Source organism: Chroicocephalus ridibundus, chromosome 28, assembly GCF_963924245.1.
Source record: "Chroicocephalus ridibundus chromosome 28, bChrRid1.1, whole genome shotgun sequence".
Taxonomy (NCBI): Eukaryota; Metazoa; Chordata; class Aves; order Charadriiformes; family Laridae; genus Chroicocephalus; species Chroicocephalus ridibundus.
In genome coordinates, this window is record NC_086311.1 from 755,715 (window position 1) to 783,419 (window position 27,705).

At 52.3% G+C, this 27,705-nt stretch overlaps 3 protein-coding genes across 21 annotated transcripts in view; all 3 read right to left on the minus strand.

The window, feature by feature from the left end:
* Positions 1-2,384: 2,384 nt before the first annotated feature.
* LOC134507788 (oocyte zinc finger protein XlCOF19-like) lies at positions 2,385-4,014 on the minus strand. The gene is made up of 2 exons (XM_063318657.1): positions 3,930-4,014; positions 2,385-3,338 (listed from the first exon to the last, which is right to left on the minus strand). The coding sequence occupies exons 1-2, from the start codon at positions 4,012-4,014 to the stop codon at positions 2,485-2,487; spliced, it is 939 nt and encodes a 312-aa protein (XP_063174727.1). The 3' UTR covers positions 2,385-2,484.
* Positions 4,015-6,694: 2,680 nt separating this feature from the next.
* On the minus strand, positions 6,695-11,723 carry LOC134507810 (E3 ubiquitin-protein ligase TRIM7-like). Its single transcript, XM_063318694.1, is given in 9 exon segments — positions 6,695-6,885; positions 6,887-7,365; positions 7,678-7,737; positions 7,938-8,062; positions 8,443-8,465; positions 8,579-8,809; positions 8,893-8,988; positions 9,494-9,944; positions 11,632-11,723. Coding segments are annotated over 9 exon segments (1,581 nt in total). The 5' UTR covers positions 11,697-11,723; the 3' UTR covers positions 6,695-6,834.
* Positions 11,724-11,830: 107 nt separating this feature from the next.
* LOC134507815 (E3 ubiquitin-protein ligase TRIM15-like) overlaps positions 11,831-27,705 on the minus strand; it is a 16,485-nt gene continuing 610 nt past the window's right edge. Inside the window, exons 1-43 of one of the 19 annotated variants that reach the window (XM_063318704.1) lie at positions 26,771-26,845; positions 26,602-26,659; positions 26,260-26,280; positions 25,975-25,992; positions 25,857-25,877; positions 25,750-25,767; positions 24,647-24,667; positions 24,100-24,120; positions 23,497-23,517; positions 23,200-23,220; positions 22,839-22,859; positions 22,577-22,597; positions 22,273-22,293; positions 22,062-22,082; positions 21,902-21,922; positions 21,621-21,641; positions 21,003-21,023; positions 20,872-20,892; positions 20,740-20,760; positions 20,209-20,229; positions 19,999-20,019; positions 19,890-19,910; positions 19,615-19,635; positions 19,431-19,451; positions 18,938-18,958; positions 18,728-18,748; positions 18,074-18,097; positions 17,686-17,706; positions 17,166-17,186; positions 17,045-17,065; positions 16,671-16,691; positions 16,350-16,370; positions 16,220-16,240; positions 15,841-15,861; positions 15,732-15,752; positions 15,572-15,592; positions 15,429-15,449; positions 15,278-15,298; positions 15,134-15,154; positions 14,634-14,654; positions 14,063-14,083; positions 13,924-13,944; positions 11,831-13,657 (exon numbers count right to left, since the gene is read on the minus strand). In XM_063318704.1, the coding sequence (XP_063174774.1) occupies positions 13,146-13,657; positions 13,924-13,944; positions 14,063-14,083; positions 14,634-14,654; positions 15,134-15,154; positions 15,278-15,298; positions 15,429-15,449; positions 15,572-15,592; positions 15,732-15,752; positions 15,841-15,861; positions 16,220-16,240; positions 16,350-16,370; positions 16,671-16,691; positions 17,045-17,065; positions 17,166-17,186; positions 17,686-17,706; positions 18,074-18,097; positions 18,728-18,748; positions 18,938-18,958; positions 19,431-19,451; positions 19,615-19,635; positions 19,890-19,910; positions 19,999-20,019; positions 20,209-20,229; positions 20,740-20,760; positions 20,872-20,892; positions 21,003-21,023; positions 21,621-21,641; positions 21,902-21,922; positions 22,062-22,082; positions 22,273-22,293; positions 22,577-22,597; positions 22,839-22,859; positions 23,200-23,220; positions 23,497-23,517; positions 24,100-24,120; positions 24,647-24,667; positions 25,750-25,767; positions 25,857-25,877; positions 25,975-25,992; positions 26,260-26,280; positions 26,602-26,659; positions 26,771-26,842 (1,479 nt within the window). In that variant the 5' untranslated portion in view covers positions 26,843-26,845 and the 3' untranslated portion in view covers positions 11,831-13,145. The other 18 variants (XM_063318703.1, XM_063318702.1, XM_063318701.1 and 15 more) reach the window with 18 other exon arrangements.

The following is a 27,705-nucleotide window of genomic DNA, read 5'->3' on the forward strand; positions in this document are numbered from 1 at the left end:
CCAAATCCGGGGGGAAATCGCGTTTTCCCAACGGGTTTCGGGGCAGTCGGGAGGGGTTTTTATTATTTTTTGAAGGAACGCGGTGGGTTCTTCTCCTTCCGGAGCCGGGCGTGAGCTTGGAACTCACCGAAAGCCCCGGCGGAGGAAACTCCGACCGGAGCTCGGCCGCCGCAGGGGGAACCGGTCCCTTTGGCCAGTAGGTTTCTGCCTTGGCTTCCGGAAGAACCGGCATCCGCTCGGCTTTGCCGTGCCGGACACCCGGGATGAAGACCACCAGCAGGTCCCTCACCCGGCTCCCAGGACCGAGCGTGAGGGAAGGTCCGCAGCCTCCGGGGGTCTCTCACCAAGAGCTCTTCGGCGGCGTCTTCCTCCTCCTCCTCCTCGTGCCGTGGGACGCGCCTCCCGTTCCCGGGTCTCCTCCTCTCCCGCTTCCCTCCGAAGACGAAGCCGCCCGTGGACGAAGCCGCTCCGGAGGAACATCCCGCTGTCGCCGCCGCTCGCCCGGGTGGGCGTTCCCACGTTTCACCTTCTACGACTTGACCTTCAATCGGCGCGAAACTCGCGGTTTTCCGACCCCGGGTGCTCCCGTGGGGACATGGGCGTGGCCCCGAGGCCCCAAATCCGGTACCTGAGCCAAAACCGGGGTGCGGCCGCGCGCCCTCGAGGTAAAAAGGTGGTGGGTTGGTCCCTCCCCGGCGCGGTTGGGCCGGAGTCGGCCGCGGCGCGGCGGGGAGGGTCACGTCACAGCGGGTTTCCGGGCCAGATGGGCCAGGAAAGGTCTAGGTGGAGAAGTGAGAAGGTCACCGCGGCTTTTTTGGCCGAATTCGGGTTTGTGGCTACTTTAATTTGCCCGCCGCGGCCACCCAAGACCGTAACGAGGTCTCTGGGAAGCCCAGGAACCTTCCCAGTTGGGATCTCCCCATCTGCTGGCCACCAGCTGGGCGCCCCTGCCCTCGAGCGGGTCCCCGGCCCGAAGCAGGAGGACAGGGTGGTCCCACCGAGGAGACACCACCGGAACGGCAGGAGCGTCGCCAGTGCCACCAACGGCCCCGCTCGGCCACCACCGACGTCCCTGACCGGGTACGGTGGGCAAAGGGGTCCTCCACTCGGGCACCCGCGTCCCCTCCCGGACACCTGGGTCCCCCGGGGACTTGGGGGGTGGTTTTTAGAGGTGGTGGTGACCCCCCAACCTGGGACCACCTGCGGCCTTGGCGGGACCCCTCCTCAGTGACCCTCCCACCATCGTGGAGCATCTACAGGGGGGTCCACCCCATCCTCTCCGCGGGTTGGGGACACCACCAGCGCGCCAGCGCGTCGCTCGGAACCCCCCCAGATCCTCCAAGCCCACCGTGGGGCCAACATCTCAAGCCCAGATGTTCCCCCACCCCGTGGGTCCCCTCCCGCCTTGTCCCCCACCGTGGTCCTCCAACACCGCGGTGGCCCTGGAGGTGCTGGGTGGCCACCAAGGCCCAGAGGAACCACGGGGACGGAGGCGTAGGTGACGGTCCCCTCATTTTGGGCACAGGCATGAAGGTTTCGGGCCGGTACCGTCAACGTGGCCTCCGGGCTGTGCCACGGAGCAGCTCCAGGCCACCAGGGGTCGAATCCGGTGGGACAGCGAAGGAAGGAAACGGGTCGTTCATTGAACATTTGATAATTTCCTTGGATTTTTTTTTTTTTTTTTTTTTTTGTCGAATTTGCAAATACGAAAATAAAAATCTCCTCAGGAACGACGAGCCAGGCCAAGATGAGCCAGGCCAAGCCAAGCCAGGCCAAGATGAGCCAAGCCAGGCCAAGATGGGCCAAGCCAAGGGCCAAGATGGGTCAAGACAGGCCAGGCCAAGCCAAGTAAGGCCAAGCCAGGTCGAACCAAGCCAAGCCAGGTCAAGCCAAACCAGGCCAAGATGAGCCAAGCCAAGGGCCAAGCCAAGCCAGGTCGAACCAAGCCAGGCCAAGCCAGGCCAAGCCAAGTATGGCCAAGCCAAGCAAGGTCAAGCCAGGTCAAGCCAAGCCAAGTAAGGCCAAGCCAAGCCAAGCCACGATGGGCCAAGCCAAGCCAAGCCAAGCCAAGCCAGGTCAAGCCAAGCCAAGCCAAGTAAGGCCAAGCCAAGTAAGGCCAAGCCAAGCCAAGCCAGGCCAGGCAAGGTCAAGCCAGGTCAAGCCAAGCCAAGTAAGGCCAAGCCAAGCCAAGCCACGATGGGCCAAGCCAGGTCAAGCCAGGTCAAGCCAAGCCAAGCCAAGCCAGGCCAAGCCAGGCCAAGCCAAGTAAGGCCAAGCCAAGCCAGGCCAGGCAAGGCCAAGCCAGGTCAAGCCAAGCCAAGCCAGGACAAGCCAAGTAAGGCCAAGCCAGGCCAAGCCAAGTAAGGCCAAGCCAAGCCAAGCCAGGCCAGGCAAGGCCAAGCCAGGCCAAGCCAAGCCAAGCCAGGCCAAGCAAGGCCAAGCCACTTCTCCTCTTCCAGGCACTTGGGATGTTTCTCCTCTGCGTCACCTCTGCCGGTCAAGGAGGCCTGATGCCTCCTGGAGGGTCTTTGCACACTGGCAGCACGGGGACGAGCCGTCTCCCAGCCCCACGCTGCCGGGAGCGTCAGCGCTGGCATCTTCCTCCAAGCTCTTCCCGCATTTTGAGCACCCTCCAGTTCTCCGCCCGCTGCGTCCCCGCTGGTGGACGATGGGGCTGGATCTCCTGGTGAACCTCGTCCCGCACCGGTGGCAGGCGAAGGGTTTCTCCCCGGTGCGGACGACGCGGTGGGTGAAGAGGTTGGAGCGTTGGCTGAAGCTCTTCCTGCACTCCGAGCACCGGAAGGGCTTCTCCCCGGTGCGGGTGCGCCGGTGGACGACGACGTGGGAGCGGCGGGAGAACCTCTTCCCGCACTCCCGGCACGCGTAGGGCTTCTCCCCGGTGTGCGCCCGCTCGTGGCGGAGGAGGGTGGACCCATCCTGGAAGAGCTTCTGGCACGTGGAGCGCCGGTAGGGTTTTTCCACCACGTGGCTTTTCCGGTGGGAACTGGGGGCCGAGCTCTGCCCAAACTCCTTCCCGCGCTCTCGGCAGCCCAAAGTCTTCCCTCCCCGGCGCGGCCGCTGGCGGCAAACGGGCTCGGACGTGGCCTGGAAGCGTCGCTGGCAGCGGGAACGCTCGTAGGGACCCTCCTCCGGGAAGAGCTGCCGGGTGAGTTCGTCCTCCCGCCCGGTCTCCGGCCGTCCCTCCATCCCCGGCTGGCTCTCGGAAGCTCTTCCCTGGTCCTTCCCGGCGGATTTCACCACCGTCCCGCCCGCTTCGGCTCCGCCGGGACGTCCCCGCTCCCCGCGGCCTCCCCCGTCCTCCCGCCGCGTCCCGGCGCCTGCGGGGGTTGGATGGAGATCGGGGTGATTTTTTTGATCGGTGTTTTTTTTTGGTGGGGGGGGGGGGACGGGGGGGACCGGACACCGACGAGGAGGACGCCCGTCATGGAGGATGGTCTCCAAGGGGGCGTCCCCCAGCGGTAGGGTCCTCACCAGCCGCCGAGGTGAGATGAGGGCGACCATAGACCCCGTTGGGTGGGAAGGGACCGTAAAGACCCCCCCAGTTCCACGAGCCGGGGGGGGACGACACGCACACCCCCCCCCCCCCCCACCCCATCCCTGGGCTCCTCCTTCCTCCAACCCGGCCTTGAACCCCCTCCAGCGACGGGTCTCCCCCCCAGAATTAAGAATTTCTTCTCCGTTTCTCACCTAAATCTCCCCTTTTTCAGTTTAAACCTGGCCCTCACCATCCCATGGCCCCCCCCCCCAAAAATCAAGACCCCCCCCCAGCTTTTCTGGAGCCCCTCCCCCCCCCCGAAAATGTCACTCCAACCCTCGGACCAGCTCCGCGACCTCCCCCAGCCCCGCTCCGAGGGGTCCGTGTCCTCTCCCCACCCCCCCGTGCCCCCCACCCCCCCCCAATTCCTCACCTCCAGGGACGGGCCGGGGGTCGCCCGGCTCCTCTCCCCCCGCGGGCGCCGCCGTCGCTCCCCCTTCGTCCACCCCCAGCCCCATTTCGGGCTGAAAAAACCCTCTTTTTGTGGGGGGGGGGTTGGGAGGCCAACCCCCCCCCCCACGCCCCCCAGCACCTTCCCCAGCTGGCGGTGGCGGGGGGGGGGCTCCCACCACCTTCCTGATGGCGATGTGGGGGGGGGGGGGGGGGGTGGTGTGTCCCCCCCACAAAAAAAGAACTAAAAATCCCTTTTTGTGGCCTCCTCGGGGCGAGCGATGCCGGGGGTCGCGGGACCTGGGGGGGGGGGGGGGGATGCGCTTCCTTGTGTGTCCCCCCCCCTCTCTGCCCCTTCCCCATCTACCGGGGGGGGGGTCCCCGATCTACCGGGGGGGGTCCCCGGGACGCCCAACGCAGCGGATTCGTGGCCGTTCCCAGTTGCCGGCCGCGTTTTTTGTGGGGAAACCCGGGAAAAAGCCGAGGGGGGGGCGGGGGGGGCACCCGCAGAGTTCGTCGGCTGCCGGGAGATGGTTTTGCTCATTGACCACTTGCCTTCCTCCCTCCTCTTCATCACCCCCCCTGCTCTTCATCACACCCCCCTGCTCTTCATCACCCCCCCCCTGCTCTTCATCACCCCCCCCTGCTCTTCATCACCGCCCCCCGCTCTTCATCACCCCCCTGCTCTTCATCACCCCCCCCCCTGCTCTTCATCACCCCCCCCCGCTCTTCATCACCCCCCCCGTGCTCTTCATCACCCCCCCCCTGCTCTTCATCACCCCCCCCCCCGCTCTTCATCACCCCCCCTGCTCTTCATCACCCCCCCCCTGCTCTTCATCACCCCCCCCTGCTCTTCATCACCCCCCCCCACCCCCAGCCCTTCTTCAGCCCTGGGCCGCGGCTGGCTGCAACCCCCCCCCCCCCCCCCAAATATAAATAAATAAATTTTAAAAATAGTAAGAAGTTAAAAATAAGTTGGGGGGGGGGGAAAGATATTAAGGGATTTTCCTCTCCCCCGGCACGTGCTCAGCAGTGGTCCAGGAGGGTGGGATGGTGGTCCAGGGGCGACGGGGCGGGGCAGGGGGGTCCAATGGTAGTCCAGGCGTTGGGATGGTGGTCCAGGGCAGAGAGGGGGTGGATGGTGGTCCGGGAGGGTGGGATGGTGGTCCGGGGGGGGGGTGGGATGGTGGTCCAGGGGCAGGGAGGGGGGGGGTGCAATGGTAGTCCAGGCCTTGGGATGGTAGTCCAGGGCGGGGGGGGGTGGGATGGTGGTCCAGGAGGGTGGGATGGTGGTCCGGGCGGGGGGTGGGATGGTGGTCCAGGGTGGAGAGGGGGTGGATGGTGGTCCGGGGGGGGCTGGGATGGTGGTCCAGGGGTTGGGGGGGGGGGGGTCCAATGGTAGTCCAGGCCTTGGGATGGTGGTCCAGGGCGGGGGGGCTGGGATGGTGGTCCAGGAGGGTGGATGGTGGTCCGGGGGTGGGGGTGGGAGGGGGTCCAATGGTAGTCCAGGCCTTGGGATGGTGGTCCGGGGCGGAGCGGGGGGTGGATGGTGGTCCAGGGTGGTGGGATGGTGGTCCAGGGGCAGGGAGGGGGAGTCCAATGGTAGTCCAGGCATTGGGATGGTGGTCCAGGGGGGTGGGAAGGTGGTCCGGGGGCAGGGAGGGGGGGGTCCAATGGTAGTCCAGGCGTTGGGATGGTGGTCCAGGGCGGGGGGGCTGGATGGTGGTCCAGGAGGGTGGGATGGTGGTCCGGGGGTGGGGGGTGGGAGGGGTCCAATGGTAGTCCAGGCCTTGGGATGGTGGTCCGGGGCGGAGGGGGGAGTGGATGGTGGTCCAGGAGGGTGGGATGGTGGTCCGGGGGTGGGGGGGGGTCCAATGGTAGTCCAGGCATTGGGATGGTGGTCCAGGGGGGTGGGAAGGTGGTCCGGGGGCAGGGAGGGGGGGGTCCAATGGTAGTCCAGGCATTGGGATGGTGGTCCAGGGGGGTGGGAGGTGGTCCGGGGGCAGGGAGGGGGGGTCCAATGGTAGTCCAGGCGTTGGGATGGTGGTCCAGGGCGGGGGGGCTGGGATGGTGGTCCAGGAGGGTGGGATGGTGGTCCAGGGGTGGGGGTGGAGGGGTCAATGGTAGTCCAGGCCTTGGGATGGTGGTCCGGGGTGGGGGGAGGGGGGGTGGGATGGTGGCCCGGAGGGTGGGATGGTGGTCCGGGAGGGTGGGACACTGGTCCAGGGGCATTGGACGCTGGCCTGGGGGGTTGGGATGCTGTTTTGGGGGGGGGGGTGGGGGGGTCAGATGGTGGCCCAAGGGGGGGGAGGGTGGTCCGGGGGGGGGGGAAGGGGGTGTCACAGGGTGGTCTTTGGGGGCGGGGGGGGGGGTGTCGGGTGCTGCCCCTGCGCCGCTCCCCTGGGCCCTTTGCTGCTTTAGTTATTATTTAATTAGTTTTAGGTTTATCGTTATTTTACTCGTTACGAGGATCATTCCCCCCCCCCCCCCGCCCCCCCCCGTGACCGTGAGACCAGCGCTGGGGGGGGGGGGGCTGTGGGGGGGGTCAACGGGGTGAACAAGAAAGGGGGTTGGGGGCGGGGGGGGGCTTCAAGCATCGGGACCCCCCCCCCCCCGAGCTGTGCCCTGGCACCTTGGGGACCTCAGAGGCCAGGGCAGGACGTGTGTCCCCCCCCCCTCGCTGTCCCCAATGCCCCCCCCCAAGGCTTGGCCCCGGCAGCCGCCGCTAAACGCGGCCGGGAAATACCGTATTTTTTATTTTTATTAGTTTTAAAGATTCTCTCGCCCCCATCATTAAAAAACGCCAAGGCAAAAGGTGCGGAAGGAGCAGAAAATCCGTGTCCCCCCCCCCCCCAAAAAAAAAAAACCCAAAAGGGTTGGGGTCAGGCTCAGGGGCAGAGGCGGAGGCGGGACCCTCTCCCCACCCAGAAGAAGGGGAAGGACGCTCTCCCCCCCGAAAGCGGCGTTTCGGAAGGTAAAGAGGGGGGGCTGCCCCCCCCCCAGGGAAAAGGCCACTCGCCCCCCGTCGTAATCCAGGGCCACCCGCACCCTCCCCCCGCTTGCCCCGGGGGGGTCGTCGTCGGGGGCGAAGGTGGCGACGGGGGAAGCGAAGGCGCGGTAGCGGTTCCCGCAGCGTCCCAGGGCCCAGATCCCTTTCTCCGGTCGAAATTCCAGCCAACCTTTCCTGGGGACGGAGCCTCGGGCCACCCCCAGGGCCCAGGCGCCGTCTCCGGCCACCTCCACCTCCCACCAGCGTCTCCCCCCCGCGAAGCCCCGGCGGCCCAGGAGGCAGCGGGAGGCGTCGAAGCGCCGGGGGGTGGGGGGCGGATCCTGCCCCCCGTCCCTCCATCCCACCCCGCGGCGGTCCCGGGACACCACCAGCCGGGCGTTGGCCGTGTCGGGGTCCAGAGTCACGAACGCTGCCGGGGAGGGGGAGGAGAACGGTGACCTTGGGGGAGGACGTCACCTTCCCCCCCCCCAAAAACACCCAGCCCCGCTCCAGCCGGAGCGTCACGCGTCCGCGTGGGAGCGGAGATATCTCCACGTCTTCCTGCTCGGGAATCTTCTCCGTGCTGGGGGACAGGGCACAGCTCCTCCCCGGCCTGAGGAACCTCAACGCGAGCTCAGCCCCGCGGTTCCCAACCAGTTTTAAGCGCTCTTTGGGGCTAAAAATGACTTTTCCGGAGCCTTCCCTCCAAAAAAAAACCAACAAAAAACCCCCAACCCTTCACCTTTTCCGTCTTCTCCTGGAGGCGCTCCTCCCTCTTTCTCCAGTTCAGCCGGCAAAGCGTCTGGGGGATGAAGAACAGAGGTTGGACATCACATTTCTCCGGCCGGGAATTCTGCTCGCTCTCGTGTCCTGGTGTGGTTTGTTTTGGTTTTTTTTGTTTTTTTTTTTTTTTTCTTGGGAAAATAGGAAAACCGGCAGCGGAGCGAGCCGCCCCCCCTCCCTCGGCAGAGAAAACAGGGAGCGGCTCCGGCTCCAGGGTACCTTGGAATCTCCCCAGCGCCTCTCGGAGGACGTCGTTTTGGCGAGAGACGGCACGGAGCCTCCGCTCCAGGTCCGAGAAGGTCTCGGTCTCCGTCTCCGTCCTCCCCGCGGGGCCCGTCTCCCACCTGGACGCAAACCGGAGCTACGGGACTAGGTCCTGACGGGAGGAGATGCCGGGACCATCCCTCCTCCCCCCGCGCAGCGGTGGGCGAGGTGGCCGTCCCCGGAACGTCCCTCCGTCCCAGGCCACGCAGCTCTCTACGGGAGGACGCTTGGCTCCCCGTTGCCCCGGTGGCCAAGAGAAGCTCCGGTTTTCCGGTGCTTTCTCTCCCGGTGTCCCCACGCCGGGGTTCAGGGCCACCTTCTTGCCTCCACGCCCCCCCGAGCTCCGTTCCCAGCCCTGCCGGAGCTGCCAAAACCGTCCGTTTTTGTCCCAGAAACCGCGAGGGTGCTGCGGGGAGCCCTCCCCCGGCTGCTGAGAGGTGGGTGCTGGAGGAGCACGAACCTGCCCACGGGGCTCCGGGCGTCCTGGGGCGGAAAGAGAGAGCGAAAAGCCTCAGTTTCCCACCCAAAACTGGGGGAAGGCTCCGAGCAAGGCGACGTCGGACCCTCTCCCGTCTCGCCCGCTGGAGCAGCCGGACCTGCAGGAACCCGCCCGGGGGTTGCTCGAGCTTCTTCTCCGTCTCGCAGACGAGGACGTCGAGGAGCGAAATCTCCCCCGAGATCCTGGTCTCCTCTTCCTCCCGCTTCCTCGTCGCCTCCCTGCCCAGCTCTCCCAGCCCAGCCAAGAGGACGAGCTCTTGGTCCTTCAGAAACCGGCGCAGCTGCCGGAATTCCGACACAACCTTCTGCCGCTCGGCCTCCGTCCGCGTCTGGGGGACGTGGGTGGACACCACCATGGACCGACGCCGGCCCGGCACCTCCGGCTTTTGGTGGCAACCAAGAAGCTACTTACCAAAAACTCCCGGAATCGCCTCTCGCCGCTCCTTTTCACGCCCAAAAGCTCCTCCCTTCGCTTCTTGAGCTTCTCCAGGTCACGGCGTGTTTGCTCCTGGAAGACGAAAAAACGGACTGGGAGGGTGGGGAAGTGGGTCGAGAAGCGGGGAAGGGGCGGGATGCTTGGGAACACGCCCCCGTTTTGGGAAACACTTCCCGATTTGGGGGGGGAAATAAAAAAAAAATAAATAAATGGCAAGGTGGGCGAGGAGGACGGAGGAGAAGACGCGGGGGGAGGCGAGGGGGAGCCACTTTCATTCTTGCATGAAATCGATCGGAAAATACCCGTCGACCGATTCGGGGCTTAGTCTGAAAATCAGTATTTTTTTCATATTTTTAGCCAAAAAGAGTTGTTTTTTTTTTTTTTCCTAGCTCTCCCCAATTATTGCTGTCTATTTTCACGGGGCGGGGGGGAAGAAAATAACAGCCCCCGAGAACTTCCCAGCTGGCTCGAAGCCTGCGATCCCGAGACGCCCAAAGAAACCTGAGAATCCCTTAAATTGGTCGGAAAAAACACAAACTCAGCAAAGGCCCAACCCAAGCTCGGTCGCGGACCTGACCTCGTCCTCCCGGGCAGGTTCCTCTGCGTGGGCCGCGGTGGGACCTCCACCAGCCCTTGGTCCATCACGGCTGGAGCCAGACGCTTTCGCAGCAGCCTCGGAGGCGACCGTCCCCCTGCGCCAGGAGCAGAGATGGGTCTTCTCCTCCCTCCCGCCTTCCAGCCCCAAGAGCTTCAGCTTCTCCTCTAAATGCTCCAAGTGCAGTTTGGGTTGGAAATTCCCTTTCCTGAGCCGGCTTCGGTGGCCAACTGCTTCGGCATCTCCAAGTCTTCCTCGCTCCGGCCAGGATCGGGTCGTCCCACCTCCGCAGACGGTGGGGTCGGAGCCCAGGTGGGCAGGGTGCTGTGGGACGGTGCGGTGGGTGCTGTCTTCTCCTCCTTCCCCTGCTCTAGATGAACCGGAGGCCATGGCAGCAGCTCCTCCAGCCTCTCGTTCCTCTTCCCCTTGGTGCCTGCAAGCGAGGGAAGATAGAAAAGGTCTCAGCGTGGGTGGAGGAAGGAGGAGCGGTTGGAGGTGGCCTCATGTCTCCTTGAGAAGCCTAGAGAGGAGGAGAAGGTCTCGTCTCTCCTAGAGAAGGGGAGGAGGAGAAGGTCTCGTCTCTCCTAGAGAAGAGGAGGAGGAGAAGGTCTCGTCTCTCCTAGAGAAGGGGAGGAGGAGAAGGTCTCGTCTCTCCTAGAGAAGCCTAGAGAGGAGGAGAAGGTCTCGTCTCTCCTAGAGAAGGGGAGGAGGAGAAGGTCTCGTCTCTCCTAGAGAAGGGGAGGAGGAGAAGGTCTCGTCTCTCCTAGAGAAGAGGAGGAGGAGAAGGTCTCGTCTCTCCTAGAGAAGGGGAGGAGGAGAAGGTCTCATCTCTCCTAGAGAAGGGGAGGAGGAGAAGGTCTCATCTCTCCTAGAGAAGGGGAGGAGGAGAAGGTCTCATCTCTCCTAGAGAAGAGGAGGAGGAGAAGGTCTCATCTCTCCTAGAGAAGGGGAGGAGAAGGTCTCATCTCTCCTAGAGAAGGGGAGGAGAAGGTCTCATCTCTCCTAGATGTTCATTCGAGGAGGACGTTAATTTGAGGAGGGGATGAACTGCCCTCTCACAAGCCTTGGCCGTTAACGCCCACCTCTCGGCCATCGAGGGTTCTCTCGCCTACGTCCAAGCCTGCGTTGACATCTCAGGTTGGCGTCTCCGCTCCTGGGATGGCCAAAGGCGAAGGAACCAGCCTTCCCACCTGGTGGGAACTGCCATTTTGTCCCCAAAACGTCCCCAAAATCTGCTCCCTGGCTGGAACGCGACCTGGTGTCCCCCCCTCAACGTCTCCTTCCCACCCTTCAAACACGGGCCAAAGCACTTCCCAGCAGCAGAACCCTCCAACGCTGCAGAGAAACCGTGTTGGAAGGCGGGTTTTTTATGTCTTCTCGCCGCTTTCCTTTTATTGGGAATTAATTTTAATCCACGGAAGCGGCGGAGGCAGAACCTGGAAGCGGGACCAAAGCGACGCGATCCACCCCGCCCCCACCTTGAGAAATGGCACCCGAACTTCACAACCCTTCGTGTTTCCACGTGGAAAAACATCTCGGCGATGCCAAGGCGCCGCCGGTTCCCTCTGCCGGGACGTCCCCCACCGCCCCCAAAGAGGAACTCACCCGTTGGGTGGCAGAAACTCAAGAGCTTTGGGGATTTTTATCCAAGCGTGGGGTGATTCGGTCCCCGGGGCTCCTCTCCCGGAGCCGTCCCAGCTCGGAGCGGGATCACGCGGAGGACAGAGAGGAAAATATCAGCCCTATTTAAGGAAACGCGGGGAGGAATGCGCTGCCCGGTGGTGTCACCCTGCCAGGGACCGGCTCGCTTACGTCCCTCCGGGGATCAGTGGCCCCGGCGCGGATTTTTCCACCCGAGATAAAGCTCGGATTGAAAATACTTTTGTCGTTTTTAGCTACGGGATAAAATCTCGTTGGTGACCGACGCAACACTGGGACCATCCGAGCGCGGCCACCTCCCTGGGGTGGGGGGTCACCACCCGCCTTGGCCATCACCGGGGGCCCAAAAATAAAGCTCTTGGGTCCTTCTCCCGCCCCACCCTACACCAGTGTCACCACAACTGGGGCAAAAATGAAGGGTTTTGGCCCGAAGAACTGCAGGAAAACACCCCCAAACCCACCGGGCGGAGACCCCGAGATGTTCTGGCCGTTGGCGGTGGGTGACCGCGTCCCTCCCCGACGGCATCAACACGACGGGATCCACCTCAAACGTCCCCCGTTTTTCGGAGGGCAGGTGGGGCGAGATGCTGCGAGGGGGCCGCGAAGGGGCTGGGAGGGCTCCACCTTCCACCGGCCGGAAAAAGAAACCGAATGCTCTGGGAGAGTCTCAAGGGGTTTATTGTCAGCCGGGAACCCCCCAGTTGGTCGTCCCACGGACGGGGCAGAGAGACGAGATTTCAGGTTTTAAGGTGGCCAAGAACCAGCAGGGATTAGAGAGGAATCAAGGAGCGTGACGGAAGCGCAGTGAGATGTCGCGGAAGGTGAAGACCGCGGTGTCCATCCCCCCCCAGCAGCTTCAGCGATGTCCCTCACCGTCCAGCAGAGCTGGCCCCCGGTGGGTCTCCAGCACGGGCTTGAGATGAATCTGGCTCTAGAGCTCCCAGTACCTCACTGGAAGCTTTCGTGGCTGGTGCGAGCCTCTTCCAACCTCTTCTGGATGTCTGGCGCCCCAGGTTCCACCTGAGGGCATCACACCAGCTTGGTCTTGAGTTGGCTTCTCTCTTCTCCCAAAGCCCGAGCTCAACTCGCGGACTCCGGCTAAACCAGCTGGAATAAAATCACCTGATTTGAGGCAAATTTCGTCCTGCCAGAGGACACGGCTGCTTCCAGCTCTGGTATGAAGGGCATCAGGAGCAACGCCTCGACCAGCAGCACAGTGGCTGGAGCATTTGGGGAGGAAACCTGTGGAGATGTGGCTACACGAAGCCGACGGCATTGACCAGGCGCCTTGGAGCTCCGAGGAAAGTCACGGAGGGTTTGCCACGTCCTTTGTTTAATCTCTTCCAAGCGTAGACTTCTCCAACCGTCGGCGAAGAGCGTCCCCCAACCGTCGGCGAAGAGCGACAGGCAGAGGGAAAGCACGATGTGCCTGTCCTATTTTGACATCTACGTCTGGACGAGACGAGGTGCCCCCCAGAAGAGCTTATTTCCTTCTGCCTACCATAAAAGTGGCTCAAGTGGTTGAAATCTACACGTCAACCACCAACTGAGAAGAAGAAAACGCTGGGGGGAGCCTGGACTCACAACTGGAGCGACGTGGGCAGCGGGACGGGTGACTTACCCTGGTGCCCACCTCTCTCCATCAACCGAAGGAGGAGCCTACGCCTCCCTGCAGGTCACCTGACGTTCCTGCAGGTTGGAACTGCAACGATGGGACGTTGGGTTGAGGTTGGGCAGATCTTCTGCCGCCCCGAGGACACGCGAATGGGCTGCTTTTCCTTCAACGACGACGGTTGGAGCACTCGACTGGGAATTGGGGAGCTCTTCCCGGGAGCGTTCCTCTCTCCTGCTGCTCTTTAACCACCAACCTGTTGGTGTCGGGATGGAGAAAGGCGTTGCCACCACCCCTCCTGCCCCCTCAAGCCACCTGCTCACCGCCGGCGCCGCGTTCTCGGCGCGAGGAGGACGGCCAGGGTCATCGGACCAGAGAGATGGAACCCAGCTCCACCCAAAACCACGGCCGGATCCGCTCCCCGGCGAAAGAAGCCGGAGGAAAAGTGAAGATGGGGATTTTGTTCTCCACGTCGTAAAAGGCCACCTCTCCCCACTCGTAGTCGAGGGAGACGCGGATCTTCTTGGGGACCCGCGGCAGGTTGAGGAGGGTCGGAGGGGAGGTGAGGGCGCGGTTCTGAAAGCCCCATTGCTGCACCGCCCAAATGCCTTCCTCGGGATTGAAGCCGATGGGTCCCTTCCTCCGCAGGGACTCTTTGGTGACCCCGATGGCGCAGTACTGTCCCTCGGTGAGGTCCACCACCCAACAGTGTCTCCCGGAGGTGAAGGCTTCGCAACCCAAGACGCAAGGGTCGGCGTCGAAGCGCTCGGGGCTGTCGGGAGACTCCCGGAGAACGTATTCCCACCTGACGCTCTTCAGATCCTTGGAGAGGACCAGGCGGGGGTGGGCCGTCTCCGGGTCCAGCGTCACGTTTGCTGTGGAATTGGGGGAGGAAGGGGGCAAAAAAAAAAAAAAAGGGGGCGAAAAAGAGAATTAAACTTCTTGAATTTTAAATTCTTTCGTTTCGCCCAAGGACTGGTGTCGTCTTGGCCTTCTGTAGCTCAAGGGTCGGGAACTTGATGCGCGTTTCCCCACGCGACACCGTTCAGAGAGTCAGAATATCAAATCGTTTACCCATTTTTCTTCCTCTTCCCCTGCATCACTTACCCTTTTTTATTCCCTCTTCCCCGACATTACTTACCCATCTTTTCTTCCTCTTTCCCTAAAAAAACCCAAAAAACGCACAATGCGACGTTACTGACGGCGACGCAAACTTCCAGCCAAAAGCAAAAGTCGCGTTTGTCGACGGGAGGGAAAAAAAAACCCAAAAAAGCACTTACTGTGCTCCTCCATGCATTTGCCTTAAAAGGAAAAAAAAAAAATTAATTAAAAAAAAAACAACCAACAAAAATGGAAATAAATTTAAAAATTTAAATAAGCTAAATAAAAATTTAAATAAAATTAAATAAAAGTGTATATAAATTAAATTAAGAATTCAAATTAAATAAAATTTTAAAGTGGCGTTGAATTAAATAAAAAAATAAATAAAATTTAAAAGCAGTGAAATTAAGAATTAATAACGTCTTTTTCAATTCCAAATGCCCCCAGTTGACGCAAAGTTTTTATTTCCTTCCTTCCCCCCCCGAAAAGCGTTTGGTTTTTTTCTCCCGTGGCGCGAGACGAAACTCTTGTGAAATGGGAGCGAACGGAGACTTGTGTCCGCGCCACGAATCCTCACTTCGGGTTCACCTTAGAAACGAGAGAAATGGGAGAATTTGGGCTACAATCGAGGGCATCGGTTGTGGAGTTTGCGGACAAAAAAAAAAAAAAAATAAAAAAAATGTCCCCAAATGCCCCCAAAATCTCCCGTGTTTTTCGCCGCGCCGGAAGGGGAGGAAAAAGGCCACTCACGCGTTTTTGCTTTGTATTCCTCTGAAAAGAGAAAGGGGGAAAAAAATGGTTATTTTGTGTTTCGTGTCACGGCTTTCGGAGACCTTCTGGGCTCCCAAAGCAAAACTACGCGTTTCTGTGCCGGGCGACCGTCGCCGTTTGCGTCGATTGTCACGGCATCGGTGACACGTGGCCATCCGGGAACACAACGACGCAGCACAATGATTAGAGATAAAACCCTAATACTTACTATAACGGAAAAATACTTACTATAACGGAAAAATACTTACTATAACGGAAAAATACTTAATGTAAAAATACTTAATATAATGAAAAAATACTTAGTTATTATATCTATTTTATAGTTTCTCTCTACTTGATCTCCATTAGCGCAAGTTTCCGTAAAATCCCCCAAAGCAGCTCAGAAAAAAGCACAAAAAACTAATTTAAAAAAAAAATAAAAAAAAAATAGGAGACAATCGCAGACTCCCGTATTTGTCTTTCCCTTCCAAGCGACTCACCCAGCTCCGCAGTGAGTTCGTCTGAAACGAAAGGAAAAAAGAAAGGATATTTTTGATTTTTAATTAAAAAAAAAAAAAAATATATATTTTTACCGTCTTACAAAATCCCGACGTTCACTTTTTGGGAAGGAGTTTCGTACTCACCGATCTTTCTATCGCGTTTTTCTAAATAAAGGAAAACGATACAATAAAAATTTGTTAGAACCTATTTTTTTCCCCCCTTCCTATAAAAAATAATACAAAAATACAGACCGTAAACTGCGTTTTTTGGAAGGCAGAGAAAAAAAATACTCACCGACTTCCGCAGACAGTTCATCTTAAGAGAGGAAAAAAAACCCCCCCAACCAATTTTCATTATTTTCACGATTAAAATGAAACTAAAAGTCATAATTCCCAGCGCCGAGCCCCGTGGGACTGGGGCGGGAGACGGACACCCACCGATTTTGGCATCACGTTCTCCTAAACATGGAAAAATAGGAAGGAAAAGGGGAAAAAAAAAGAAAAAAGAAGTTATTCCTAATTAATCCTACCCAAACCAACTGAAATCTGAGATATTCGCAAAAATTTGATTTTTTTTTTTTTAAAAAATCGGACTTACCCAGCTCTGCAGTGAGCTCGTCTACAAAGAGCGAAAGGAAAAGTGGTTTTCGTTATTAACGTATTTTTTTTCCCCCCGTCCTAATAAAGGCAGAAGGAACGACACTTACCGATCCGTGCCCCCCGTTCCGCTGAAAAGAGGAAAAAAAGGGAAAAAAAAAATAATAATTTAACAGTTTCTCCCTTTATTTTTTGTGGGTTTGCATCATCTACAAATTGCAACTTGACAATTTCCCCCCCGCAGTGTTGTTGTTATTAATAAAATCCATAATATAATAATTATTATTTTTACTTGACCCATGATTTTTTTTTCTTCTAAACTGAGATTAAAAAAGAAACCACAAAATTCAAAACAACGTAAAAGAGCAACAGGGTGGCAAAAAAGAACATTAGGAGTGGAAAAAGAGACAGGAAGGGTGGAAAAAATTAAAATTAAGGGTGAAAAAAAATCAAATTAAGGATGTTAAAAAAAAAAAAAAAAAGACTTACCAAGCTCTTCAGTGATTTCCTCTTAAAGGAAAGAAATAAACGAAATAATTAGGATTTCTGTGCCCAACTGGTTGAGGGGGGGCTGAAAAAAACTACGCCCCCAAAGCCGGGAAATGAGAACAAAACCCACCTATTTTTTTATCACGTTCCCCTAAAAAACAAGGGAGAAACCCAAGGTCAAAACCAATTCACAACGTCTCTGGTGATCTTATCTCAGAGACAAGATTTGTCTCCCAAACGCCGCCTTCTTATCAGTAATTTTTAAAATTAATTCGATAATAGTTCTTTGAAATAATAATAATAATAATGATTTGAGATTTCATTTCCTGTCGGCTCTCGTTTCCCGCTGGTTTTTGCGACATCAACGTTTGATATATCCCAGCAACAAAGAAAACCTTCCAAAGAGCTTTTGTTAAAGGCTAAAAAGAGAAGAAATTAAATAATGACATACCGAGTTCTTCAGTGACTTTGTCTTAAGAGAGAGAAAAAACACGGATTTCCATTAGAATTCGGTTATTTCCCAGATATTTTCTCCTTCTCTACTATTATTCAATCCCTCTGTTATTAGAAGACCCAAATTTCCTCCACTTCTGCAGTTAAATTGTGGAGAAACGGAAAAAGCTGCTTCGGATGATGTAAAATTCAAGGTTTTTTTTTAAATTTAAAAGTTTAAAATTTTAAAATTAAGATTTTCAGCGTTAAACTTTGCCGACGTTTGCGTCGCTCACTCGTCGTGACACGAGACCACAAATAGCCCAAATTCAACAGGAAAAACGGAGCGAAACGTCGGGTATTTGGTGTTGGCAAAGGAAGGAAAGGACTTACCAAGTTCTTCCGTGAGTTCGTCTGAAAAGAGGAAAAACAGAAAGTTTTCATCGCGCGTTTAAGGAGGATTCCGTCAAATCAAAAGGTTTTTCTGCCGTGGCAGGGAGAAAGCGACGCTCACCCCTCTCCAGGTCACTCTCCTCTGGGAACCAGAAAAGAAGGAGGGAAAAAATTAAACAGGGAAAAAAATAAACCGGAAAAAAAATTAATCAGAATTCTTATTAAAAAAAAAGAAGAGGGAAAAAATAAGTAGGGAAAAAAATAAACCGGAAAAAAAATTAATCAGAATTCTTATTAAAAAAAAAAGAAGAGGGAAAAAATAAGTAGGGAAAAAAATAAACCGGAAAAAAAATTAATCAGAATTCTTATTAAAAAAAAAGAAGAGGGAAAAAATAAGTAGGAAAAAAAAAATAAATCACAATTCTGACACGAAAAAGAGAAAAAAAAAAAATCAGAATTCTTAGCCTCTATTATTTTATAGTTATTATTTTATCGAATAATATCCGGAAGCTAATTAAATGGCATTTATAATCATACAAACTCATGGCATTTAACTCTTTTAAAGGAAAAAACCCCCAATCCAGCCCCGGCGGCCGAACGCGCGCGGAACCCGAGCCCTCCCTTTTCCTGTCGGCTCTTACCCGGCTCCTCCGCGGCTCCGTCTGCAAAAGGAAGGAGAAGAATTAATTAATTTGGCGTCACCCGCCCCAGAACCGAGCGCTTTTTGTTTCGCCCCCAGAAGGCTTTTTTTAAAAAGAAAACGAAAAATAATCAGAATTCCTATAGTTTTTGTTTCGGTCCCATAATTAAATTAGGTTTTTAGCCTCGAACCTTAACGGGGGATTTGTGCAGAGATATATTTATATATTTATTTATTTTCATATACACACGTGCGTACGCGGGCTTTTTTAATATATACACACACCTGAATAATTACAAATAAGGTATTATTATGAATAAAATGTTAAATAGAATTTTAAATCCCAACTTCCTGAATTGTTTTTGGAGGGGCAGGAAAAGCTCACTCACCCCCTGCCTCTTCCTTCCGCTCCTCTAATAGAGAGAGAAAGAAAAAAAGGTGAAACGCAGGTTTTTGTTCCCTTTTCTGCCCCAGAGCTTTGAACGGATTTTAATCTGGTTTTATTTTATTTTTAAAACTCGCCGCCGGCCCTTTATCCGTCTACTGCCACCGTTACGGCAAGTTCTGAGAAATTCGAGACGTTTGGAGAAAGCGCCAATTTTGAGACATTTTCTTCTCCAAATCGAGACGTTTGGAGAAAGCACCAATTTTGAGACATTTTTTTTCTCCAAATTGAGACGTTTGGAGAAAGCGCCAATTTTGAGACATTTTTTTCTCCAAATCGAGACGTTTGGACAAAACGCCAATTTTGAGACACTTTCTTCTCCAAATCGAGACGTTTGGAGAAAGCGCGAATTTTGAGAATTTTTTTTCTCCAAATCGAGACGTTTGGAGAAAGCGCCAATTTTGAGACATTTCCTTCTCCAAATCGAGACGTTTGGAGAAAGCGCCAATTTTGAGACATTTCCTTCTCCAAATCGAGACGTTTGGAGAAAGCGCGAATTTTGAGACATTTTCTCAAAATTTTGAGAAAAAAAAAAATCAAAAAAACCCCACCCCCAAAATCCCAAATCCACGTTGTGAAAGGAACAGAAGCGGCTTACCGAGCTCTTCCGTCAATTTTCCTTAAAAAGGAAAAAAAAAACATTTAAAATAATAAAACAAGACGTACGTTAAAATAAAAATAAAAAATGAGCATAGAAGCAAAAAATTAAAATAATAAATGAAAGTTAGAAAATTCAAATAAAGTGCTTGTCACCTCCCCCCCCCCCACCCCGGCATCTAATTCCCCGGAAAACAGACGCAACACTTACGGATGACGGCATCCTGCTTTCCTAAAAATGAAACAAACGGACAAACGGAAGAGAAATGAATAAACTCCCGCTTTTTCTCCACCCGTACGTTTTTAACTCGACATAAAGCCCGCCCGGGCAGCGCCGCCCGTTTACTTCTCTTGTCATTTCGGCAGCCCCAATTTTGCGGCCGTCGCTCCGCGGCGAGGGCGAGAAAAATAGATAAAAATCCGAGCGGAAAAAAGATCAAACCGGAGCGAAAACCTCGCGAATCGGAACCGAACAGAAATTCTTCCGCTCATTTCATCGACTCCGCCAACAGGACGGAGAGCTCTGGGGAGAGGAGCAGCTCTCCCCGATAATTTCCGGTAATTCCTGACCTCTTTCCCGGTGCATTTTCTCCAAACGTATCTATTTTTTGGAATTGTTAACAAAATCGAGTACCAGCACAGCGCAATTTAACGGATTCCGCTCACGAATTTTCGCTTTTTACGAATTCTCGCGTCCGACTTACGGATTTCCGAATCCCTCTCCTCTGCAAAGAGGAAAAGAAAAAAAAAAAAAAAAAGGAATTATTAACGATTTTTTGGTTTTGATAAATGCCGGGGTAGCGGCGTTTTGGGGTAAAAAAGGACGAAAAAGCAGCATCGGGGGCGCGCTGGAGGCTGGATTTAGGGCCGGGGGGGGGAGGCACTTACCCAGCAGCTCGCGCAGCCGCCCTGGCAGCGAAGAAACACGCGTCAGGTGAAAAGAGAACTTTTTAACGCCAGAATTGTACTTTTTCCGCAGTTTATACTTGTATATTCGTAATGGAAAGCCATTACGTTGTTCGTTTTAGTTGTCGTTTATAATTTATCGGTTTACAAGGGAAGTTATACAGACGGTGTATAAATAATACATAAAAATAAATTCCGAAGGGTAATTCTCACAATTTAAAATAAAAAAAAAAAGGAGGGGGGGAGGGGACACTTACGAATTTTTCGATTGCAGTCCCCTGGAAGAGAAACGGAAACAAACGATTATTCCAGCGCTCGGTGTCCGTCCCGATTTTGGATTTCGGAATTAACGGGAAAATGACTTACTGACGTCTGCAGTAAGTTCACCTGAAAAGAGGGGGGGGGAGAAAAAAAATATTTAAAAAATTTAAGACAATTTTTTAAGGTTTTCCTGTAAAAACGAGGGAACGGATGGCGATTTCTGAGTCCAATTTCCTCCCAAGAAATTAAGCCAGAAATTTGCTGGGTGGAGAAATATATATATTTAAAAAAAAAAAAAAAAATCATAAAACTTACCAATTTTTGTGTGCTGCTCGCCTAAAAATAAGCGGAAAAAAGATTAAACTTGTGCGTTATTTCTCACAATTTCTGCCTGTTTTCCCTCCGCTGCCATAATTTGGAACGGGAGCCAAGTTCCGCCCCAGCCCCCAACATTTCTAATTATTTTGGGGTTTAAATTTCTCTGTTTCTGCCGTTACGGCGCTGGTTTTTCACCAGGTCGATGAAAAACGGGGAGAAGGGCAGAAAGAAATTTGGGGGTTGCTTTTAGAATTGCGTTTTTCTAAATGCCATTTAATTTTCTATCCCCCCGCCCCCCCCCCAATTTAATTTTATTTTCCCCGCAATTTCATTCCCCCCAAATTTATTTCTTCCCCCAATTTAATTTTATTTCTTCCCCCAATTTAATTTTATTTCTTCCCCCAATTTAATTTTATTTCTTCCCAACAGCTTTATTTTTTCACAACTTTAATTTTTATTTATTTTTTTTTTTTTGCATTTTTTTTCCCCAGTTGAATAAAAACCGCAAAAGGGAGGAAACGGACTTACCGAGCTCCACCGTAAATATCCCTTAAAACAGAAAATAAATTTAATTCCCCTCGGATTTTATTACCAGCAATTCCAGCACCTTTCGACGCCGTCAGCCCAACCAAACCCGGGGGAGGAGGAACTGGCACTTACTGATTGTTGCATCACATTTTGCTAAAAAAAAAAAAAACAATTAGAAAATAAAGGAAAATATCAGTTTTTAGTGCCTCTTGGCTGCCCCTTCCCCTTTTTTTCCCCAAAATACAGGAGGGGAAATGACTTACTGAGTTCTGCAGTGAGTTTCCCTAAAAAAAGGGAAAGAAAAGTTGATTTTAAACGGGTGTATTTTGCTCCTCTCGACAGCGTAAATTCTCCGCTTCAATCTCACGTACCTTACGTTCCGTCTAACGAATGACGTTGGTAATAAAAACGTAAGGCTCCGAGATAAAAAAAATTACGTTTTGTATTTTATGGCTGGACTTTTTTTTTAACATAATGGCAAATTGTGAATTTTTTTCGTAACGGCGAAATGCAGTTTTTATTTTTCCGTAATGACAACACGTGGATTTTTTTTCCCTCATAACAGCAAAATGCGATTTTTTTTTTCCATAATGATGATTTTTTTTCCATAATGATGAAATGGGAATTTTTTTTTCGTAATGGCAAAACGTGATTTTTTTTTTTTTTTTTTTTTACAGTGGTGAAATGTGACATTTCGCTCTCGTGAGAAAAAGCGCCAATGTTGGCGACGCTCCCATCGAGGGGCGCTACGAGGGGTTGCGTTCAGAAATACGGGGGGCGGGGGGGGAAAAAAGAAAAAAAAAAAGAAAAAACTGTAGAAAAAAAATTTAAAAATCTCCACCTCGACCCCCCGCTTCCAGGCGTCAGGAGAAGGCACTTACGCAGCCTCGAGTCTCGGTCCCCTGAAGGAAAAAAAAACAGAGAGAAAGATTAAAATCCAGAATTTTTGTGGTTTTTCCCCCCGGACGACGCGTCTTGAAGCCAACAGCTCCACGACTTCCTGCTGCAAAGCTGATTTCCCTCAGTTTTCTGATGATCTGAATTTGAAATTTGATGATTTTATTTTTTTTTTTTTTTAAATGCAATAAAATCTGCATAAAATCCCGCAAAGGTTTAATTAAAGTAATTCCCGCGGGAGGTTGTGGACACAACTCGGACTTACCGAGCAGCGCCGTGAGTCTGCCTTTGAAATTAAGCAAAAAAAGGAAAAAAAAAAAGATCGGTATTAGATCAAGTAACACGACAAAAATTGACTTCAAAATAGAGGTTTTTAAGCCTAAACCCATCGTTTTTGTTCCAAAAGGAAAGAAAAAAGGACTTACGGACTTCTGCTGCGAGTTTGGCTGCAATGAGAAAAGAGAATATTTGTGTTTATTTGGGTTGAAACATGGGAAAAAAATTTAAAAAAATATATATATACACACACACACGTATTCTTATTTGCCACTTTGCAAGGAGAGGGCATCGGGGGGCTCCTTCTGCCCCAAAACAAGGGGGTTTTACCCCAAAACCACAACAGCGAATGACACTTACTGATTTTTCTATCACGTTCCTCTGGAAAGAAACGGAGGGGAGGGAAAAAAAAGAGGCAGAAATTATTATTAAGAATAAACAAATGATTTCAAATAATGATATTTAATATAATTCTTAACATAAACCCGAAATATTAGTTAATATTTTCCCCAAATATTGCCTTTATGTTGATAATTACACTTCAAAATTATGCTTTTACGAATGTTTCTCGATCTACAAAAAGAAATCTTCCAGTTTTCGGCCCCAAATTCCCTCTCCAGTCCGGTTTCCGAGAGAAAAGAGCATCCAAAGAGGAATTACTTACTGATTTTTTTATCGCATTCCCCTAAAAAGACCCAAGAAATAACCAATAAATACAGAGAAATATTTTGAAAGAACAGGTTTGTTAAGGAAATTTAAAAAAAAAAAAAAAAATTTAAAATAAGGTTTGTTGAGGAAGGAACCCCCCCCAAAAGCCACCCGTCCCTAAAACCCCACAAAATACGCCATTTTTTATTTTTGTTATACTCGGCACTTTTGCATAATTAAAGAGAATTGTCATTTTAAGGAAATAAAAGCTTCCTTACCCAGCTCTGCTGCAAGTTTGCCTTAAATCAAAAGAAATAAATGAATATCAGCCTGAAAGTGATTTTTATTTCTCCGCCGACGCGACCCCGGGTCAAGTTACGCTCTACGCGTTGGTGCTAATGAGATTAACGAGCCGGTCATTAAGCAGAGGGAAGGGATTGACGACAACAGCTCGATTGTAAGGAAAACTTCAGGAAAACTCACTTAAGGAAAACTTCAGGAATATATTTGAGATGAAGAGGCAACACGGAGCCAAACCGCCCAAATTTTGCATCTCGGCGCAACCCCAAAACCTCCCGGATGTTCCCCAAATAACTTACGAACCGGATCCGAAACACGCCGGAAAAAAACGACACTCACTGATTTTTCTATCGCGTTCCTCTAAAAGAGGAAAAAAAAAGGCGGTAAATAAAATAACAAGAAATTAGAAGAATAAATGAAAATATCGGTGGTCAAGAAGCGCTCGCCACCCACCACCTGCCTCCAGATTTTCGTTTTATTGGCGATTTCCGTCTGAAATTACGCTTTTTTTAAAAAATTAGTTGACTTTTATTTCTCGCCGAGATTGGATTTGTGTGCGTCTGAGGGGGAAAAACCACTTTTCCCCCAAAAAAAACCCCCAGTGAACTGAAGACAGAAAGGAAAGGAACCACTCACCAAGCTCCGCAGTCAGATTGTCTAAAAATTGCGAAAAATGGAGAAAAATAAATACGGATTTTTCTCAAGAAGCCCGGGGACGCACCGTACCCTATTTTCCTTTCTTTGTTCAAAAAATTAAAGACATTTTTGCATCTAAGACTGGGCACATCTCCGCAGTTTGCAACATTTACCATGAAAAATGGGACAAATGGGAACCGGAAAAAGGGATTTTTGCAGGATGTAAGTGTTTGGGAAGGATTCAGCCTCAACAGCCCCAAAACTCTGCCCGAGGCCGCCGGGCTTCGGCTCCGAAATTCCGTTTATTCTCTTTACGGCGGCCTTCCTGGTTAAAGCAACCCGCAAACCCCCCCCCTCCCCTTTTCTGTCATTTTTCTAAAAAAAATATAAATTTGAAATTTATAAAAAAAATTAATTTATTTTTTTACAGTAAAATTTCAAATAGCGATTTAAAGCGTTATTAAAGCGTGTCAAAAATTAGTGCACCTGTGCGCGTTTTTTTTTTTTTTAAAAAACGGGCAAGAAAAATCAGCTAAAACACGCCTCAAAGCTATAAAAAATATATATATATTTATATTTGACGGGCGGTGAATCACGACTTACCAATTTCTTCTGTAAGTTCACCTTAAAACAGAGAAAGAAATTGGGACGCGGGTTACAAAAGCGCTTGAATTCTTCACCTTACCCTTTAGATGTTTGGCTTTCAAATAAATAAGAAATAAAAGGGCAGAGCCCACGCGGGGTTCACGAAACGTGACCCGCCCTTATCAGAATGAATTAATCCAAGATTAAAAAAAAGCCATGCTTACCTATTTCTGTGTTTCGTGTCCCCCCCACCAAAAAAAAAGAGAAAAGAGATTAAAAAAAAAATAAATTAAATTATTTTTCACCGCTTCTATGTATTCATTTTGTTCTTAATATTAAAGAGACCAAATCGTCTCCGCTTCTTCTATTTATTTACAGGCGTTTCTCGTCAGTTTTGTTTTTAAGAACTTTTTCAATTCTGCGCTTTTTGAAGCCGAAATAGGTGAAACGGGCCCCGAGCGGCTGTCAGCGGCCCCGCCCAAAGCGCAAATACCGCGTCAAATACTTCATTTTCGCGTTTTAAAACACGGTACGCGTTTATAAAATCGGGAAGAAGGAGACTTACCGTTTTCTGTGTCGCATTCCTCTGCAAATTAAAAATAAAATTTAAAACGTTAAAATAGAAATTTTAAAATTAAAAACTAAAATTAAAAATAAAATTAAAAACCACCGGCCCCATCCTTTTCCAGCCCCATCCCTCTCCCTCCATCTCCAGACCCATCCTTCCCTCCATCTTCATCCATCTCCATCCGTCTCCGTCCATCTCTGTCCCTCCATCTCCGTCCCTCCCTCCACCTTCATCCATCTCCGTCCTTCCCTCCACCTTCATCCATCTCCGTCCTTCCCTCCACCTTCATCCATCTCCGTCCTTCCCTCCACCTTCATCCATCTCCGTCCCTCCCTCCACCTTCATCCATCTCCGTCCCTCCATCTCCGTCCTTCCCTCCATCTCCATCCACCCACCTCCATCCATCTCCATCCCTCCCTCCATTTTCATCCATTTCGGTCCACCCATCTCCGTCCACCCATCTCCATCCACCCATCTCCATCTCCGTCCACCCATCTCCACCCTTCCCTCCATCTCCATCCCTCCCCATCTCCACCCTTCCCTCCATCTCCATCCCTCCCCATCTCCACCCTTCCCTCCATCTCCATCCCTCCCCATCTCCACCCATCTCCATCCCTCCCCATCTCCACCCATCTCCATCCCTCTCGATCCCCATCCCTCCATCTCCATCCCTCTCGATCCCCATCCCTCCATCTCCATCCATGTCCATCCCTTCATCAACCTCCGTCCCTCCATCTCCATCTTTCCCTCCATCTTCATCCATCTCCATCCCATCCCTCCAACTTCATCCATCTCCATCCCTCCACCTACCTCCATCCCTCCATTCCTATCCCCATCCCTCCATCCATCTTCATCCATCTTCATCTGTCCACCTCCATCCCTCCAGCCCCCTCCATCCCTCCAGCCCCCTCCATCTCCAGCCCCATCCTTCCCTCCATCTTCATCCATCCACCTCCATCCCCATCCCCATCCCTCCGGGTACAAACTGAAAACCCGAAGGCTCACTTCTGCTTTACCGCGCCCATCCTCTACACAGAGGAACCTTTCCCATTCCCAGCAGCACCAAAACCCCCCCAGACCCCCCCAAACCTCGCACTTACCGAGTTCCGTGTCGCTTTCTTCTAAAGAAAATAAAAAAGAAACACCTGCAGAGACGCGGCGGCGGTCGCTAACGCTGGCGCCGCGGAAACACGGGCAAATGACTTACCGAACTCTTCCGTTAACTTCCCTGCACACAAAATAACGTTAATTCAAGCTTTGAGCAGCAAATTTTTAACCATCGAGGGAAAGGGAAAAAAAAAAAAAAAAAAAAAAGTGACACTTACGGATTTTTGCATCCCATTCTTCTGAAAAAAGAGACAGAGAGAGAATTTAGCCCCCTCCTGGGGGTGGTTTTTTGTTCGCACAGTACGATTTGTCTTAAAAAATTATTTATTTTTTTTTCACCCTTTGTCGACCACAACGTTCCCAAAATTACAGCGGTTATGAGTGGAGGTGGTGTAGAATTTATGAGTTTAAATAATCCGCGCCCCCGGCCGAGAAAGGCCATGGAAAACGCGTATCAATGAGACTCGTTTTGACGGAAAAAGGCAGAAGAAGAAATCACTTACCGAGATCGGCGTTCCTTTTCCCTTAAAAAGAAGAAATAAAGGGAAAAAAATATAAACAAACAGGTAAATGTTTTTTTTTGCGGCGGGTATAACCAGAGCGGCTCATCCCTTGCGACTTAAACAATTAATATTATTTTCCTGACGGAGCACAACTTGTTAACGGCCAAGAAAAGCATCCAACCAAAACCACCGAGAAACCAGCCCAAAATCAGGCAGAGCGAGGACCCGACCCCCCCCCGGCCCGGCAAAGTCGGGTGCCAGAGGAGCCGGGGCTCAGCAGGGACTTTGTTTTCTATATATTTTGAATCTGTAGAATATAAACGTAAGTGTAGTCGCCCCTACCTGACTCCATCATCCCCTTGGCTTCCCGACTGGAAGCGCCTCCAAGAGCTCCGTCAGCCTGCTGGGACGAGAGGGATGGTTCAAACATCGTTCCCGGGGACAACCAGACCTTACAAAAAAAACGCATTTTCTGGGGAAAAAATGCCAACGCCCGGAATATTTTACCCACGTGAGTAAACACAATGAGGGAAAAATCCACGGAGAGGCTTTTCCCCCAGTTTTTCCCCATTATTTGAGACATTTTTTGGTCTACAGGTGGAAAAAGAGAGCTGTAGTGGGAGTTTTTTCTTCCTAAATCACTCAAAGTGGCCGGGGAAATGGTTATAATTTGTGCGTGGCTGATCCTGCCCGTGTCCTCAGCGTGCCTGGAGCTGCGGGAAGGCAAAAAGAGGTCCAGAAGATGGGAAAAAGCATCGGAAATGGAACGCCGGAACGTTTATTGCACGTTACATTAATGACTTCTACACATCGCAGGGTGTCCAAGGAGCTCCGTTTGACGGACGCGGTTGTAAGGACCTCGATTCACAGAGAAAGAGGCAAACTCAGCCAGGCCGGCGGCCCAGGTATTGCGGGAGGCTGGTTTTGGGAAAAAAGAAGGGGAAAAGAAGGGGAAAAGAAGGGGAAAAGAAGGGGAAAAGAAGGGGAAAAGAAGGGGAAAAGAAGGGGAAAAGAAGGGGAAAAGAAGGGGAAAAGAAGGGAAAAGAAGGGGAAAAGAAGGGGAAAAGAAGGGGAAAAGAAGGGGAAAAGAAGGGGAAAAGAAGGGGAAAAGAAGGGGAAAAGAAGGGGAAAAGAAGGGGAAAAGAAGGGGAAAAGGGGGAAGAAAAGGGGGGGGGAAGACAAGGGGGGGGAAAAAAAGGGGAAGGGGGGGAAAAGGGGGGGGAAGACAAGGGGGGGGAAGACAAGGGGGGGAAGACAAGGGGGGGGAAGACAAGGGGAAGGGGGGGAAAAGGGGGGGGGAAAAGGGGGGGGAAAGGGGGGGAAGGGGGGGGGAAAAAGGGGGGGGAAAAGGGGGGGGAAAAAGGGGGGGGGAAAAAGGGGGGGGGAAAAAGGGGGGGGAAAAGGGGGGGGGAAAAAGGGGGGGGGAAAAAGGGGGGGGGAAAAAGG